This window comes from Leucoraja erinacea, chromosome 23 (genome assembly GCF_028641065.1).
Source record: "Leucoraja erinacea ecotype New England chromosome 23, Leri_hhj_1, whole genome shotgun sequence".
NCBI classification, from domain to species: domain Eukaryota; kingdom Metazoa; phylum Chordata; class Chondrichthyes; order Rajiformes; family Rajidae; genus Leucoraja; species Leucoraja erinaceus.
The window spans coordinates 21,961,702-21,981,558 of record NC_073399.1 but is presented as its reverse complement, the minus strand read 5'-3'; the positions used below and the strand labels follow the sequence as shown (position 1 = coordinate 21,981,558).

The window sequence follows — 19,857 nt, the reverse complement described above, 5'->3', positions numbered from 1 at the left end:
GGAAAAATTGCAACCAGATTTAGCAATCAAGTATTCAGCAACCATTGAAAATGATAGGGTTTTGGGGCCCACAATTATTCCTTAGCAGCTGCCTAAGTATATTAAAACACTTGATTTAGTTGTTTCAACGATGTTCCATTAGTTGCTTCTACATAACATTAAACTATTTTTCCTTTACACCTTCAATGCAATTAGTTTGTGATCGTTCATGTTATCTTATATCAGTGGAAGTGGTAATTTGGCCCATTGTGTTAATATGGGCCCTCACAGAATCCGATCGATTCCATTCTTTACACTGTTTCCCTCTAACCTATTCAGTGTCTCATGCCTATAAACTCCCACTGCCATCTGCAGACAGTAAGCAATTTACAATGAAGATAGACACAAAAAGCTGGAGTAACAGCGGGGCAGGCAACATCTTTGGAGAGAAGGAATGGGTGACGCTTCGGGTCGAGACTGGTTAGGGATAAGAGAAACGAGAGGTATAGACGATCATGTAGAGAGATAAAGAACAATGAATAAAAGATATGCAAAAAAGTAACGATGATAAAGGAAACAGGAGATTGTTAGCTGTTTGTAGGGTGAAAATGAGAAGCTAATGCGACTTGGGGAGGGATTGAGAGAGAGGGAATGCTGGGGCTACCTGAAGTGAGTTAAATCAATATCATACCACTGTGCTATAAGCTGCCCAAGCGAAATATGAGATGCTGTTCCTCCAATTTGCGTATTACAATACAATTTACAATTGCAGTTTACAAATGGACAGCGCAGAGGATCATTGGCTGCCCTCTCCCCTCCCTGATGGACATCTACACCTCCCGCTGCCTTAGCAGGGCAAAGAAGATCATCAAAGACAGCTCCCATCCTGCGTTTGGACTGTTCGACCTGCTGCCCTCTGGAAGGCGCTATAGGTGCATCAAATCCAGGACAAACAGACTCAGGAATAGTTGCTTTCCGAGAATTATAACTACTATAAATTCAAATTCACACATGCACTGACTACACCGCCCAACACGGACTTCCATCTGTATATATGTATATATGTATGTAGCGCCGCAGAATTTGTGCACCTATTCCCCCCCCCCATCTCCCTTCTGTTTTTTGTTTTTTCTGTTTCTTGTTTTTTGTGCTAAATTGTATGTATGCACTGAGTACGAGCAGCATTCAGTTTCACTGTACATGTATAGTGACAATAAATGGCATATCTATCTAATATAGTTGCAATTTAAAATAACCAATTGTTCTACTGACATGGTCTTCTGAACGTGGGAGTGAACTAGTGTACTTGGTGGAAATTTGTGGTAACAGGGAAAATGTGCAAACTGTAAATTGACTGTACTCCAGGTCCGGATTGAACCCTGAAGCTGTGCAGCAGGACCACTAACTAATGCACCAGTGTGCTTTCTGAAAAAGTACTCTAAAATAATTTATCACTGGCTGATATTGCCTATGTTTGAAACATTAAATTTAGGTACTTTTCAAATCATTGCATCTAACTTCCATTAAAACTGCAAATCTTTTGGCAAGTTGCAATTCAACATGAAGACGAAATTTCATCTAATCTAAAGCATAGACTTTTAGATGAGCAATTATATTAAATGAAAGGCTTGAAAGCAAATTCTAGAGTTGCTCTAGAGTGGAAGGCTGGCGTTTATGAACAAGGAATCTTGAATCCGATGGATATTTAAGACTAAGTACACATGATAGTAAAGTAGAAAAAGAACTAAACCCCCTTATGGGTTAATTGTATACTTGATGGCTACTAGGCCAATGTTCTGGAGCTTAATAGCTCCACCATCAGTTCTTCATCAAAATGCATCATGTGTTTTAGCAGTGCTTTAATAGCAGACTGTGAAAATAAATTACGCAAAAGGAGAAAGAAGCTTAGTATAATAGCTTCTGCAACATATTTTATTTTTATGAAATAAAATTCTACTAAAACAGTAATGGCATACAAGGTGTATTGTATTAGCTGATGACTATGAATCCTAATATTATTGTTCTATCTCACCGGAAAAATGAAAAGAATAACTGACTTCTAATCATTTTTTAAACCACAGATTATTTCATAGTGGTAAGAAATGTAAACATTTTATATAAAGCATTTAACCTATAATACATATTAGATGTTAAACAGACGATAGATTCAACAGAATAAAAACTGGAATGAACAATTCAAATGGCTATCTTTACCACATTAAACTTAAATTGAATTAATCAACAAGAAAGTTTCATTCTGGCTGCCTGATGGCTTAGTGAGCTAATATAGCAAATAGAAAACAGTGGTTAGTAATGATTCAATGTAATAAAAAGGAACTGAAGATGCTGGTTTATACCAAAGATGGCCACAGAATGTTGGAGTAACTTAATGGGTCAGGCAGCATCCCTGGAGAAATTGGACATGTGATATTTTGGGTCAAAACCCTTCTTCAGACTGATTGTGGTGAGAGGGAAAAACTGGAAACAAGAAAATAAAATTAGGACAACTTAGGGCTGACAACAGATGATATCAGGCAAGGAGGATCCCTGACAGCTTACAACCCAACAGTATGACCATTGAATTCTTTATTTTCAGGTAACTTCAGGTGATCTCTGAGATCACACACCCGTTCCTAGCCAGCGATCAGCGTATCGAGAACCTCCCTTGAGGTCACCTGCTGCCAGCCCCGATTTGTCCTGTTTTTTTTCTTGCTTGCAGTTCCCCCCATTCCTACAATCAGTCGGAAGAAGTCTCGATCCGAAACGACACCTATCCATTTTCTCAAGAGATGCTGCCTGATCTGCTGAGTTATTCCAGCATTTCGTGTCTATCTATAGAAATTTTTCATATGTAGTGAAGTAACTTGATCCCTTTTGGATGTCTGGAGTGTTATGAGGAAAGAAAATCCATATATCCCAATTCAAAAATATTTGCAGTCCGCATTGGAGTACATATGCATGGACATCTAGCAAAATATATCAGGCGTTATATTGAACATTCATAATTTGAGAGAATTGACTCTTGGTAATAGAGTACATAGAAGCTGATGATAAGCCGTGCAACCCCATCAAGGCCCCTTTGTGTCCAAAGGAGACTGGAGAAAAATAATTAAAAAACAAAAGGAATCAACAGGTAATGCAAAAAGAAAATATAACTACCAGCTCAGAAAATAATCACCTTTTCACTCAAAGTAACGTTATTTAAAAACCGGCAAAATTTATTCTCACACATGCAGTGTCAGATTTTGCTAGAATGTATGGAAACAAATGGAATTTGCCGTACAATGGCAGCCTCGCCAACAGTCTGTCTCGTCCTTCTTCTTCTTTTGTTGTTTTTAGTCTGTTGTTAAATGTATGTTTTAGTTATCGTTAGTTCTGTATTATGTGTGGGGGGGGGGGAAACCTTTAATCTTTTTAATCTTAAATTTTTAAATCTCTTTCCTCGATGGAGATGTAACTTTTTTCCGTATCATATCTCCGTCCGCACTGTGACCTAACATCGTGGCGATGGCGGCCTCCTGCAGGGGTTCGACTTTGGGAGCTCCAACCGCGGGAGCCTGCGGACTTAACATCATGGAGCTTGCGATCCCTTTGTCAGGGATCGACTTTGGGAGATCCAAGCTGCAAGAGCTTCGACCGCCCCGATCGCGGGAGCTTTGATCGCCCTGACACGGGAGCTTCGATCGCCAGCTGCGGGAGATTTGATCGCTCCGACCACGGCTGGTTCGACTACCCTGTCCGCGGGAGAATAATGAGGAAAGAAGATAAAACTTTATTACCTTCCATCACAGTAAGGAATGTGGAGGAGCCGCTGTGGTGGATGTTTATGTTAACTTTTATGTAGTTGTGTGTCGTGTTGCTTTTTTGGTATGACTGTATGGCAAATCAAATTCCTTGTATAATTTTACATACTTGGCTAATAAATTAATTACAACACAATTTAAAATGAAACATTGTGTAACCTGAAAGGAATGTGCAGGTGGGTAATGTCTAAGTAGTAGAGTATCCAGCCTGAAATTAGCTTTTTGTGAATTATCCTAATGCCATTTGTGAAGCAGAGCCCATAGAAATGTAACGTTGAGTTTTCCTGCCTAAAATTACGAAGAAATTATCGATTTCAATATGTCATTTCCAATTGATACGTAGCAACTTCCTGCCATTGTCAACAAGTAATTCAGTGCATGGGAGCATCTCTTAAAAAAGCATAAAACAATTTAAACATCAATTTTGCAGCGACAGGGGACTGTTGCTATTGAAGGAAGGGATGCTGAAATGATGAAAGGGAGCGGGAGAGAACATTGCGTGCAGGAGGCGTTTTGTATGCGCAACAGGCCCATGGTAACCATCCAAGAATGCAGGTGGGTACTGGTCAGGGAGATTATTTTTGGATGCAAGTGCAGTGTATGAATACATGCACTTTGGGGAAATGTGTAATGCATAAAGCACCAACATCTGCTCTACTTGCTTAAAGAAAAAAGTGATGAGATAGCTCCTTGAATTTGGTGTTTGGGGAATCTTCCCAATGCAGATTGAGTGGTAGATGTGACAGAGGTCAAGAGCACCAGCCTTGAATTATTATTAGCTAGAATGCCAAAAGTGACATAAGCAAAGTAACCACGATAATGAGAATAATGACACCAAAAAGCATAAAATCACATGCCCAGATATCTTGCAATCAAATTTCAAAATACAAGAGAACTTTACAAATGCCCTCAACATGACTTTCTAAAAATTGTCACATCAAATCACTTGAATAGATTGAAAAATAGCAGGGTGACACAATTTAATAAGTATAGGGCAGCCCGGTAGCAGAGTTTCTGCCTTATAGTGCCAGAGACCCAGGTTCGATCCTGACGATGGTTGTTGCCTTATGGAGTTTGCACATTCCCCCTGTAACCATGTGGGTTTTCTCCGGAGGCTCTGGTTTTCTCCCATATTCCAAAGACGTGCAATCTGGCAGGTTAAATGGCTTCCGTAAATTGTCACTAGATTGTAGGATAGAACCTGTGCACAGGGTGATTGGTGGTCGACGGACTCGGTGGGCTGAAGGGCCTGCTTCCATACTGTATCACCAAATTATTTGCGACAGAACCAGGTAATTATGGAGTAGTTTGACCAATAGCTACTATTCTCATGTACAAAGCCAGAGTGACTTGAGTTCTTGACCTCTGCAGCTGACCAGTAATAACCAGTAGAATTTTATTAAAGAGGGATGATGCTTTACAAGGCTGAATTAACTATGTTATAACAGGTAACTGAAGAAGTACACATTAGAATGCCCAAATATGTCATTTATTTTGGACTTCTAGAAGCCCATAAACAACTCATAAAGTTTGTTATGAGTGTCCAATAGCAGAATATATTGGTTGAAGTGCAGGGGAGAGGTGGGGTCATGGCCAGGTCCTTCCATTAGCAGAATGAGATTCAGGCCATCCCACGGGGCTTTGTGAAGGATCCTTAGTTATTTTCAATATTTATAACCGACAATCAGTCAGAAAGTATCCAACTTTTATAATGACACAAAGATAGGCATCACATAAACAGCATAGGGGGAAGATAAAAATAGATACAAAAAGATAAGCAAAATGTTGGCAAACAGATTTAATGCAAGAAAATGTAATGTTCCACTTTCGGCGAGGTGGAGAAAAGCTAGGATAATGTGAGTGGGACATACTTGAACTCTTATGCACCCTTATAATTAAAATATCATGAGCAAATACAGAAAATAATTTAAAAAAAAGCTGAGTGGTACGCTAATGTTTATAATAAGGGGACGCGAGCGAGAGGCAAAAGAGTTCATATTACAGCTATACAAAGTACTAGTTGGATCACAACAGATCGCAGCATGGGTGCTACCTGTTCTCTGAAGGAATGTGGATATTGCTTTACCACAATGATACCTAAATTTCAGGGATTAAATTAGAAAGGGAAATTACACAAATTCGAGTCGAATGTTTAGAAATGTGGAAGGTTTGGATAATTTGATTCAAGTTTTGAAGACCACTAATAGGAGAAAAGATCGTCTGGAAAATGACCAATAGTAGCTCTATTTAAATATTTTGGTTGTGTTCATTTGATCATTCATAAGAAAACGGAGTATTTAGCTGCACAAGTAAATGCAGCATACCAGATACTATGCTTTAAAATCTCTAAGTTGAAAGGAACAGTCTAAAATTAACGCACCAACACATTCACATCAAAACCACAAAACTGCTCAGCGGGTCATACCGTGTCAGTGGAGTGTAATGAACACAGTTTTGGGTTGGGACCTTTCTCCAGACTGAAGAAGAGTCCTGATCTGAAACATTGTCTGTTCATATTATGCTACAGACACTGCTTGACCCACTAAGTTGTTCCAACAGTTTGTATTTTTGCTATCGGCAACATGGGGCTTCAAACCAGTAGAAATTCACAATGAAATACGATATGCACAATGAGAAAAAAATCTGTAAAATTATTAACTGTTCATACCTGTCCCATTTCATCAAGCTTTACCATCCATCCTTTCTTAAAATTCAAAAGATCAGGCTATAAGTTAAAAAAAAAATTAGATCAGAGCAAATGATCAGACATCAAGTACATTGACAAGCAAACATTCTAGATGTAGAAAATCTGAAATAAAAACAGAAAATGTTAAAATCATAGTCACAAAGCATCTATGAAAAAATAAATGGAGTTAAGTTATTTTTGCTCCACAGTTCCTGCTTAAATAGCTTGTAGTATTTTCTGTTTCCATTTGAGTATATTTAAAGTTGAAAACAGATCTTTAGACAGAAAATATGGAGATCAGATGTGAAAGTGGTAGAGGGACACGATCACCCAGGAACAATATATTATTTTAAAGAATGAGAGGTGATTTCATTGAAGCACATATGATCCAGATAGGAATTGACAGAATACACTCAAAAGACTATTCCTGTCTGTGGAATGTCTCAGAAATCATTTGCTATTAATATTATTTACTGCCTACTGCCTTTTTACCTAACTTCCTTGCTATATAGCTGCTGATTATTTAACTACATGTGTCTCTATTATGCTTATTCTTTCTCCTCCTTAATCAATCATTTGATCAGTATGGGTGTCAGGGGTTATAGGGAGAAGGCAGGAGAATGCGTTTAGGAGGGAGAGATAGAATAGCTATAATAGAATAGCGGAGCAGTCTTGATGGGCCGAATAGCCCAATTCTGCTCCTTAAAGTTATGAACATTTTCATATGTATATTTACATTTTCCCCATGCGTCTGTTAAGGTTTCCACAATTAAGGTTCAACTGATTCGCCTTCAGTTGCTCCACATATTCTTACAAATGCTTTGAAAAAGGTTGTTGCATTTTCTATATTCCACTGCTTCCCTTGTATCTAGGGAGGGGTGAAAATTATGGCTATTGGTTGATTTGTTGAAGAAAACCGTTTCTGTAAACTTTCCCCATCTCATCAAGCAATTAAACATCTCAGCTAGCCCAGGTATCTTTCTAATGACTCATTATTTTCATCCTCCATATATTACCTCAAATTTCATACATTTACTAAGCGCATGGCAGCATCTCTTTTCTTGTTAAAGATCATACAAAGTTGTCAGTCAATATTCCAGTTATATCTTCTGCCGCAATGAAATAAATTGCCTTCTTTATCCATAATTTGCCTCACCCCTTTACTTATTACTTGATTAGTACTTACATGCCTATAGATGCCATTGGGAATTACTCAACAATGTAACTTTTATCCCCTATTGCATATCTTTACTTGTCTTATTTCCTTTTAGGGACAAGGGATTTCAGCAGTAATGTTAGAATGGCTGTTGCCTTTGACTAGATTATGAGGAGATTTAATGATGTCGTAAAATACGATGGTTGGTTTAGATAGGGTAAATAAAAGAAAGCTGTTTTCATTGCATTTGACTCAAGAACCCAAAGATCAGATTTAAAATTTAGGATAAAATATATACGAGGAACAACACTGGAATTCATTACCTGTGAGGGCAGTAGAAACATCTATTAAAATGATTTGGATAGGCACTGAAAGAGAATAATTTGCAGGGCTATGGATAAAATGCAGGGCTAATGGGACAGATAGGATTATTCTACTTGAAAATGGCACAGACTTGATGGGTGAAATGGCAACCTTTCTGTGAAGTAACAGCTCTTTGATTTTTTGGGGGTGGTTATAGCTAGGGTTTGAGGTGTTAATGTGAAGAAATCCTTCAGATTGTTGATGTGTACACTGTAGTTTGATGGAGTTGATTTTTGGACCACAAGGTGGGTAGGGAGAAAAAGGTAATCAGGTAAAAAATGGATGAGATGCAGATATAACACGTGACACTGAATGGTGCAGCAGGCTTGAAGGGTTAAAAAACCTGCTTGCCCATTTTGTAATGACCTAATCAGCTTCCTACACAGCCATTCAATGTTGATGAAATGCTTCCTGAACAACAACAGTTTCATATTTGATCTCCTTGGTGACAGATAAAGATATATATCCTTTGTGACAGATAAAGATATATCTCAGGTGACAGCATACTTGTTTTGAAATCATGTTTAAATGAGTAATTCATACATTCATTTCTATTTAGTTCTGAGGAAGTGTTAAGATAATTATGAATTGCCCGCCTTTAATTATGGACACCAAACAGTTCAGGGGGATACAAACGATAGATGAATCAAACGTAAAATAAGACAATCATGACACTCTCCTATAACTTCCACACGTTTCCTGGTGGACCTTAATGGATAAGATAATAAGACCTGTATTTCCACTCTTCAACGAAGGGTGACCATGTTAAATTCTTCTACCATTCAATATGATCTATTAATGCAGTATTACATTTCAGTACTAATCCCTCATACATCAATCTTCTTAAAATCCCAAACTAGCTCAAATAATTGGTATTTCTGGTCGGTGGGGCAATTTAAATATAAAAAATCTAACTACTGCCATATTAGAAAGACAATAGTTTTACCGTCATTATGGATTCAGTGGTCCGTCGGTCAAGGGATTTTGCACGCCGAAGAGGTGGAACAGATGAACGAAAACGTTGCTCTCTGATAGATGTTTTTTTAATTTCCTATAATGGAAAGAATACAAATTAAAATGAAATGTAGCTTTAATCTAGATGTCTTCATAATTAGAAAACTAAATCTATCACATTTGATAAGACATTTTTGATGCAGTAAAGAACACCAGGAAACACTGGAAACATTCATCAAGTTTGAAAAGAGAAACAGAGGTAATGTTTCAGGTCAAAGGCCATGAGACAAAACTGATATCCGATGAATTGTCTTTGGCCAGATATGAAAAGTGCAGAATAAACTGCTGACTGTTTAGAGTTCCAGCATTTTGATTTTCATTTGATATGCACGTTGTTCTGAACATTTTAAAGCCCAGAACATATAATAATGAAATAACGTTCATCATCCTTCAAAACGTAATTTACATATTCATTTCATTACTGTCATCTTGAGGAACCCAGCACATTCTACCAGGTGGCGCCATCAGCAATGACAGCCACCCAGCGATGTCTGTCTTTTTGTCTTTTTTGTTAGTGTGTTTTAAAAAGTATGTGTTAATGTTCTCTGGTTTGTTTTATGTGGGGGGGGGGGGGGGTTTGTTTTGTTTCCACTGCCGGGCCGTGGACTTGCCATCGCAGCCTGCAATCCCTTGCCTGGGATCGATGCTCCAACCGAGGCCTGCAGATTTCAACATTGAGGAGCTCGCAGTCTTGGATAGAGACTGATGTTGGGAAGCTCCAAGCCTCAGGAGGTTCAACTAGCCCCGACTAGGAAGCTGAAGTCCCCCCGATGCGGGAGCTTGATCGCCCCGACGCTGAGGGTTCGACAGCCGGCTGCGGGAGCCAAGATCGCCCCGACATCGGAAGGTTCGAATGCCCCGACCGCAGGAGAACAAAGAAGGCAAGAAGATAAACTTTTTTTGTCTTCCATCACAGTGAGGAATGTCGGGGAGTCGCTGTGGTGGATGTTCATGTTAAAAATTTATTTGTGTGTCTTCTTGTTCTTTATTGGTATGACTGCATGGCAAATCAAATTCCTCGTATGTTGCAAAACATACTTGGCTAATAAATTATGATTATGATTAATGCAGTCAAAGAAAGCCCATCAACGTCTCCACTTCTTTGGAAGGTTGAATCAACTAATATATAATAATAATAATAATAATAATATAATAATAACTTTATTTATAAAGCGCTTTTAGACAACATCAGTTACCACAAAGTGCTGTACATGGGAAGTCAACAAAAAGTTATTACAAACTACTAAAACCATTAAGACGACAGGACTATAAAAACAGTAAAAATTAAAAGACATTAAAAGCACTAAAACAGGAACAAAGTCTCAGCCAGTGAATAAAAGTGAGTTTTTAGGGAGGATTTAAAGATGGACAGTGAAGGGGCCTGTCTGATCTGCAGCGGCAAGGTGTTCCAGCGTGCCGGGGCAGCAACAGAAAAGGCTCTATCCCCTCTGAGCTTCCGCTTAGACCTTGGTACCTCAAGGAGCAGCTGATCCGCTGACCTGAGGCACCGGGCAGGAGCATATAGGTGGAGCAGCTCAGAGAGGTAAGGCGGGGCGAGGCCATTCAATGATTTAAAAACAAATAAAATAATTTTAAAATGAACTCGAAAGTGCACTGGGAGCCAGTGAAGGGAGGCCAAAATTTGCTTAATGTGCTCCCTCTTTCGAGTTCCGGTTAAAAGGCGAGCGGCAGCATTTTGGACCAACTGGAGACGAGCCAACGAAGCTCGTGAGACTCCAGAGTAGAGTGCGTTACAGTAATCCAGCCGAGATGTAATAAAGGCATGGATTACTGTTTCAAAATGCTGCCGCTCGAGAATGGGCTTCACCTTTGCCAGCTTCCTTAGGTGAAAGAAGCTGGACTTAACCACTGCGCCTATTTGTTTATCTAATTTAAAATCACTGTCCATCATAAAACCCAGATTTAAAACTGTTGGTTTTACGAACACTGCCAGTGGACCCAAGTCAACAAAGGGAGGTTCACGGCAGCCATTAGGTCCGAACAAAATCACTTCTGTCTTTTTTTCGTTAAGTCCCAGAAAGTTTAAGGCCATCCAGGACTTAATGTCCTCAAGACAAGACAGAAGTGATTTTAGGGAATAATTATCTTCTTTCCTGAGTGGCATATACAACTGGCTATCATCCGCGTAAAAGTGAAAGGAGATGCCATGCCTTCTTAAAATTGAGCCCAGTGGAAGTAGATAAAGGGAGAAAAGCAGGGGCCCTAAAATTGAGCCTTGTGGAACCCCATATGCCAAGTGAGCAGAGAGGATTCAAAGCCACCAAGGCTTACACGCATGGTTCTATCTGCCAGATAGGACCTGAACCATCCCAGGGCACTGCCACAGATGCCCACTTGTTGCTGTAATCGGGAAATTAATATTCCATGGTCCACAGGGTCGAAGGCGGCAGATAGGTCCAGCAAGACAAGAACCACATAATTACCGCAGTCGTTTGTCAACGAATACTCTCTTGAACTTCTACAGGTGTAGATAGCATATTCTAGAGAGCATATTGGCTGGTTGCATCATGTCCAGGTTCAGCAACTCTTAACACACAGGAACAAAGAAGATTGCAAAAAAGTGATGAACACAGCATAGTCTATCATGGATACTGACCTTCCCACCATCAAAGAGATCTACAGAAATCGCTGCCTCAAAAAGGTAGCCAGCATCAGAGACCCACACAACCCTGGCCACACTCTCATTTCACTCCTGCCATCGGGAAGAAGATATAGGCACTTGAAAACTTTAACGCTTTGGGACATATGACAATAAAACACACGACTCTTGAATACAGCAAGATGTCGGCACTGGGCCTGTACTCGCTGAACTGTAGAAGAATGAGGGGGGGATCTCATTGAAACATACAGAATAGTGAAAGGCTTCGATAGAGTGGATGTGGAGAAATGTTTCCACTAGTGGGAGAATCTAGGACTAGAGATCAAAGCCTCAAAATTAAAGGACGTTCTTTTAGGAAGGAGATGAGGAGAAATGTCTTTAGTCAGAGGATGGTGAATCTGTGAGATTCTTTGCCACAAAAGGCTGCGAAGGCTAAGTCAGTGGATATTTTTTTAAGGAAGAGATAGATAGATTCTTGATTAGTACAGGTGTCAGAGGTTATGGGGAGAAGGCCGGAGAATGGGGTTAGGTGGGAGAGATAGATCAGCCATGATTGAATAGCGGAGTACACTTGATGGGCCGAATGGCCTAATTCTACTCCCATCACTTATGACCCGAGAAGTTATCTCGAAAGGTACCTCACTGAGCTCCCATGCTGTTTGCAATGCTCTAATCTGGCCTGCTCATTAAAATGGTGGGCTAGGAACATGGGGCAGAAATCTGAAGTGAGAATCTAGCAATTTTACTTCGGAGTCACGTGAGTGACTACGTGAAGAACCCGCTCAGTGCGCAGGCGCGGCATTACGCCAGCAGTGCAACAGCGGCAGCAGCTGGAGTCAGGCTCTCCAGCTGCAGTATAAAACGCGACCGTTTCAGGTAAGTATTTTGAATAGGAGAAAGGAGAGTTGCGAGAATGGCTACAAGAAAGCGACAAGAAAACTGCCCCCTGCCCGACTCCACCAGAGGAGGGTTCTATATCAGGGCGACAGCCATAGGCGGCAGGACCGCTCTTTGGGCGCTCCCCAACTCCCGAAACCGAGCCAACCCCTGTGCCGCCAATTTCAGAACCTCGGACAGGGAGGAAATCAACTAAAAAGACGAATCGGCCGGTTATCTCCGACTCGTCGGAGGAGGAGGAAATGTCTCCACCTAAAAAGAGGAGAGACAGCCGCCTGAGCTGTATAAAACAGCTCCTGGAGCAAATGCTCCACCAAGAGACGCAGCAAAAGCGATCTCATGGAGGTAGGGCATATGCCTCCTCCACAGTATCTACAGCACCCCCCTCTGCTCCCTCTTTATTCGAGGCTAGCAAGGGTGACCAGGGCTGGGCTGGTCTACAACAAGGGCAGGCGGACGAGTGCAGGAGTATGCCAGGGGAGCAGGAACATGAAGAGCTGCTGGGTGTCGTGGGCCGCTATGCGGCACCTCCACGCGCAGGAAGAACACTGGAACCTAGGATGGCAGCCAGTATAAATCACCTTTCCAACAAAGCCCTGCAGGAGAAGGTCCTTCTGGAAGCTTTAGAAGAGTATACTGCACCAGAAAATTGTGAGGCACTAAAAGTAAAAAGTGTCAACGGTCAAATCTGGAGGCAGCTGGGTCAGCAGATTCGCAGTCAAGAACTTAAACTGCAGCGAATCCTGAAGCTTCTAACATCGGCAATCACCGCCTTTGCTCGTTCCACGGAACATACTGACGTGACCACCTGCCAACAGGATGTGTTAGCACTAATGTGCAACACACAATATGAGATCAACAATCTCAGGCGGGACAATATAAGACCTGCCCTCAACCCCAAATATGCGGGGCTATGCAAAACCCCTGCAGCAGAAACAGAGGCATTGCTGTTCGGGAAAGACCTGACAAAAAGGTTGAAGGACATAGAAGAGGCAGCTAAACCTGTGGGCCTCATGAGGGCAGGCCCGGGAACGAGCTGGACATCTCATCCGACACCCAGCTGGCAGCACCCCTCGGCATCCACCAGTCGACACCCACATCCAAGGACTGGTGAAAGCTCGGGGACCGCTGCTTATTACCCCCAAAGGTCTTTTTTAGACATGGGCCCAGAGCGGACCCCATGGAAAATGCGCCGCCCCCCGACAGCACCAGCATACCAGCAAAACAGAGCCTACAAGAAAAAACAACAGAAGAAACGACAATAAACATGGAGGTAGGTGGGTCTGGTTCCTGCCAGGATACACAGAATAAGGGTGCTCTACTAACTGGGGGGCGATTACACTTGTTTAAAAAAGCATGGGGTACTGTCACAAATAACAGATATATACTCAACAGTATTAGTGGATACAAAATTGAATTTAAATCGAGCATATTACCGCCAGTTCAGCATGCGCCCCAAAGGGTATTTTCTCCCTCTGAGAAAGAGAAGCGAGAAGGACAAGCTGAACTGGAAAGGCTCATTGCAAAAGGGATCATTGAAAAGACCAAACATGAACCATTGGAATTTGTATCGAATATATTCCCCTAAAACTAAAAAAGATGGTGGATGTCGCATCATCATTGACCTAACATCACTAAATAAATCTGTTGAGTATATACACTTCAAAATGGAGACGTTTGTCACTGCCAGACAACTGATCTCCAAAGGATACTTTATGGCAAGCATTGATATTAAAGATGCTTACTATCTAATACCCATACACAAGGATCATTGTAGATACCTAAAATTTATCTGGATGGGGCAACAGTGGCAGTATAGAGCATTGCCCAATGGTCTAACCTCAGCCCCTAGACTATTTACAAAAATACTAAAAGTAGCCATGAAAATATTAAGAAAACAAAAGCATATAGTCATGGCATATTTGGATGATATCCTCATATTAGGAAAAACTAAGGAATTGGCTGTGGCAGCAGTTCTAGCTACAAAACAGCTCCTTGAAACACTGGGGTTCGTCCTACACCCAGATAAATCCAAATTGAAGCCATTAACTACCATGGATTACCTGGGCTTCAATATCAATTCAATTCATACGACTGTTACTTTTCCATGGTCAACAAACGACCAACAATTCGACAAGTTGCCAGAGTAATTGGGTTGATCGAAGCAGCAATTCCAGCTACACAATTCGTACCTTTGCACTATCAAAATCTACAAAGAGCAAAGGTACATGCACTACAACGATGTTCGGGTCACTATGACCGAATCATGAAATTACCCACTGAAGCTATATCAGAACTACAGTGGTGGGCAGACAATGTTTGGCGCAGTTTCAGCCCTATCATCATCACCAACCCTAATTTGGTTATTAAAACAGATGCCAGTGCTTTAGGCTGGGGAGCAACTAATTCCATATCCAGCACAGGTGGCAGATGGACTAATTCAGAATCATCGTTACTACACACACTGGGCATCAACTATTTAGAAATGTTGGCCGCCTATTATGGGTTAAAAGCATATGCATCTAAAATGCAGCACGTGCATGTCAGGTTACAGATTGACAATACTACGGTGGTGGCTTACGTTAACCACATGGGCGGCATAAAATCATTATCATGCGACAAATTGGTCAATACAATCTGGCAATGGTGTGTCAAAAGACATATTTGGTTATCAGCTGCCTATCTACCAGGTAAGCTAAATACAGTGGCAGACACCAGGTCACGAAAATTCAATGATAACATCGAATGGATGTTAAACCCAAAAATCTTTGCTAAAATTATTAAGCAATATGGAACGCCAGATATCGATTTGTTTGCATCAAGACTGAATCACCAGTTACCTATGTATGTGGCTTGGGAACCAGACCCAGAGGCAGCAGCAGTAGATGCCTTCACGCTGGATTGGGGAAATTTCTTCTTCTATGCTTTCCCTCCCTTCTGCCTCATCAGTCGGGTACTTCGAAAAATTCAGAGTGACTCTGCTTCTGGGATTTTGATCGTGCCCGACTGGCCTACCCAACCATGGTTCCTAGTCCTTCATGACATGGTGGTCGAGTCACCTATGGTTTTCCTTAGCGACCCACGGTTGTTGACTCACCCAGTATCCGGCATGAGCCACCCATGCCATGAACATATCAAACTCCTGGGTTGTAGGTTGTAAGACCTTACCAGGGACTGGGATTATCAGAAAGAACCATCACCACCATGTCGGCAGCCCTGCGAACATCCACCAAGAAGCAGTACCTGACCTACATCAAAAAATGGGAAAAATACTGCCAGGACGCAGGGACAACATACGAAACTACTACAACCACCGACGTGCTGGAGTTCCTGGCCCATCTACACCATGATGAAAAGATGAGCTACAGTGCTGTAAATGCAGCATGAAGCGCCCTGTCTGCTTATCTAAAACCAGCAGGACAGCAGAGCATGGGATCCCATCCACTGGTGATAAAACTTATGAAGGGCATTTACAATAACAAGCCCCCAAAACCCAGCTATACCCATGTATGGGATGTCAGTGTGGTGTTATCATATCTCAGAGGATGGCCACCAGCTAGATCCCTCAGTCTTGAGCAGTCTACGTTAAAAACGCTCATGCTTATGGCTCTCGTATCCGCTCAAAGGGTCCAGTCACTCCATAAACTAAGACTGGATAACATGGTGATCACCCCAGACCGCATCACGTTCATTATTTTAGGTCTGGTGAAACAAAGCAGGCCAGGAACGCCCAATTCACCGATGATATTCCGGGCCTACCCACAGAATTATACAAACTGCAAATCTTTAATTTAAGCCCGGGGGAGCATTTATTTTTTGTTATTGTTAATAAACACCTTCTGTTTTTTTTGAACAAACAGATTCTTTGGTTAATTATGATAACACTTCCTCCCTCAAGAACTTCGGCAGTGAGTGAAATAAAACTGTTACACGGTTTGAAATCACAGACCTTTGAAGTCTTCACGTAGTCACTCACGTGACTCCGAAGTAAAATAGTAAGATTAAACGAGAACTTACCAGTTCGAAGTTTGATCTGTATTTTATGAGGAGTTACGATGAGGGATTACGTGCCCTCCGCTCCCACCCTCATTATATAGATCAAACTAGTAAACTGATGTCTCCTTAATCTTTACTATGTTTACTTCAAATATTGTGTCTATCTGTGATTCCACACCGCTACTTGGAAGTATGTCGCGCCTGCGCACTGAGCGGGTTCTTCACGTAATCCCTCATCGTAACTCCTCATAAAATACAGATCAAACTTCGAACTGGTAAGTTCTCATTTAATCTTACTATTCTCTGCCACAGAAGGTAGTTGAGGCCAGTTCATTGGCTATATTTAAGAGGGAGTTAGATGTGGCCCTTGTGGCTAAGGGATCAGGGGGTATGGAGAGAAGGCAGGTACAGGATACTGAGTTGGATGATCAGCCATGATCATATTGAATAGCGGTGCAGGCTCGAAGGGCCGAATGGCCTACTCCTGCACCTATTTTCTATGTTTCTATGTATGTTAACCTTCATCGACATAGATTAAAAATAATATTCCAAAGTTAAAAAAAGTTATTTTTTTGTCCCGAGTCCTGATGCAGTCTCAACCTGAAACATCACCTATTCCTTTGACTCCACATATGTTGCCGGACCCTCTAGTTTTTCCAATAGTTTGAACATTGTATTTGAACAATTAAAAGCTGGCCCAATCTATAACAGGTAGTCCTTGCAAAAATGAAACTTATGACCTCTTGGTAGTTGTTTGGCCCCACAGACACGTGGAACAGAATTAGAGGCAGCTAACCTACTTGACAAGCACATTATCAAGCACTTGTAAACTACCACATTTTAGATAATTTGCATTATCTCGATCCATCTGCATACACTAAGGAATCACGATGAGGAGAAATACTGAGAATCATTATCTCGGTAGTTCTGAAACAAGGATTTAATAAATTCATGAACATAAAAGATTTGAAAATTAAAAAAGCAGGTTGCTGGATACTTGTGTAAAAGTATAAACTTTCTGTAATCTGCAGGGAATGTTGTAAGAAATAGTAGAAAGCAAGTACCAATAAATAAAACTGCTAAAGTAAACTTTAATATTTAGTAACAACCCTTAAATAGAATTTAGAAAGCTAAATACATGGTGCAATTTAATTTTACAAGATTATTAATAATTACAAAATTCCGTGGCTTTGTAACTTTATATTACCTCAATAGTCAATTATAGGATTTCAACATAAGAATACACGTTGCACACAGATAAAACAGTTTAAATTGTTTCAAAGTAAACTCAAAAATAGGTCGTGCATATAATTCATTTCCTCTTCAAAATGTGTATTGTCTTATGTTTCTGACTCATCTTTTCAGAACGATAAAAGCAAAATCAAAGAAGCATGTATGAGCAGGTAATGTTTCTCACAAGAAAATCCTGCTAATTAAGTAAGCACTTCAAATCTACTCAAATATTTGACTAGAGTGCATTAAAGTCTTCCAGCACAATGGAAAGTAAGTCTATCCGACTGCATTTTGTTGCTGATGATTACATCAATGGTGTATCTCAAGGCATAATACGGCATAATACAAACCTAAATTCTGTGCCATCCTGAAGTAGAAACGAAAATGGAGCTTTACTTGTAAAACTTATGGGCCTGTTCCACTTAGGCGATTTTTTCAGTGTCGTAGTCGTAGCAGGCAAGCTACCGACAACCGGCGACCCATTAGGACGTCCTCCTACCACCACACCTACGACAACCTACGTCTAACCGTGACAAGCTACGACAAGGTAAGACAATTCAGTCGCCGGTAGCTGTCGCCGGAATTCACCGGTCAGCACCATGGTCAACCTATGTCATCCTGGCATCTCGAGTGCCTCAACTATTCTCCAACATGATCCAACCAAAGCACAGAACATTGTGGAGCAAATCTTGTGAACCTACTTGTTGATACTGTCTCTTGCATGCAAAGGACAAAAGCTCAAACCCAAATTACACTCATGGCATACAAATCAATACTTCAGGGTCCCCTCGGGGCCAGATAGGCTGCATCCCAGAGTACTTAAGGAAGTAGCTCCAGAAATGGTGGATGCATTAGTAATAATCTTTCAAAACTCTTTAGATTCTGGAGTAGTTCCTGAAGATTGGCGGGTAGCAAACGTAACCCCACTTTTTAAGAAGAGAGGGAGAGAGAAAATGGGGAATTACAGACCAGTTAGTCTAACATCGGTAGTGGGGAAACTGCTAGAGTCAGTTATTAAAGATGGGATAGCAGCACATTTGGGAAGTGGTGAAATCATTGGACAAAGTCAGCATGGATTTACGAAAGGTAAATCATGTTTGACGAATCTTATAGAATTTTTCGAAGATGTAAATAGTAGCGTGGATAGGGGAGAACCAGTGGATGTGGTGTATCTGGACTTCCAGAAGGCTTTCGCCAAGGTCCCACATAAGAGATTAGTATACAAACTTAAAGCACACGGCATTGGGGGTTCAGTATTGATGTGGAGAGAGAACTGGCTGGCAAACAGGAAGCAAAGAGTAGGAGTAAACGGGTCCTTTTCACAATGGCAGGCAGTGACTAGTGGGGTACCGCAAGGCTCAGTGCTGGGACCCCAGCTATTTACAATATATATTAATGATCTGGATGAGGGAATTGAAGGCAATATCTCCAAGTTTGCGGATGACACTAAGCTGGGGGGCAGTGTTAGCTGTGAGGAGGATGCTAGGAGACTGCAAGGTGACTTGGATAGGCTGGGTGAGTGGGCAAATGTTTGGCAGATGCAGTATAATGTGGATAAATGTGAGGTTATCAATTTTGGTGGCAAAAACGGGAAAGCAGACTATTATCTAAATGGTGGCCGATTGGGAAAGGGGGAGATGCAGCGAGACCTGGGTGTCATGGTACACCAGTCATTGAAGGTAGGCATGCAGGTGCAGCAGGAAGTAAAGAAAGCAAATGGTATGTTAGCTTTCAGTGCAAAAGGATTTGAGTATAGGAGCAGGGAGGTTCTACTGCAGTTGTACAGGGTCTTGGTGAGACCACGCCTGGAGTATTGCGTACAGTTTTGGTCTCCAAATCTGAGGAAGGACATTATTGCCATAGAGGGAGTGCAGAGACGGTTCACCAGACTGATTCCTGGGATGTCAGGACTGTCTTATGAAGAAAGACTGGATAGACTTGGTTTATACTCTCTAGAATTTAGGAGATTGAGAGGGGATCTTATAGAAACTTACAAAATTCTTAAGGGGTTGGACAGGCTAGATGCAGGAAGATTGTTCCCGATGTTAGGGAAGTCCAGGACAAGGGGTCACAGCTTAAGGATAAGGTGGAAATCCTTTAAAACCGAGAT

The 19,857-nt window shown here is 41.2% G+C and overlaps 1 protein-coding gene across 4 annotated transcripts in view; it reads right to left on the bottom strand.

Moving 5' to 3' along the window:
- Positions 1-19,857, bottom strand: part of mprip (myosin phosphatase Rho interacting protein) — a 323,068-nt gene that overhangs the window by 97,701 nt on the left and 205,510 nt on the right. For all 4 annotated transcript variants that reach the window (XM_055654084.1, XM_055654083.1, XM_055654082.1 and 1 more), the window contains exons 9-10: positions 8,934-9,038; positions 6,451-6,507 (exon numbers count right to left, since the gene is read on the bottom strand). In XM_055654084.1, the coding sequence (XP_055510059.1) occupies positions 6,451-6,507; positions 8,934-9,038 (162 nt within the window). The remainder of the gene's footprint in view (positions 1-6,450; positions 6,508-8,933; positions 9,039-19,857) is intronic.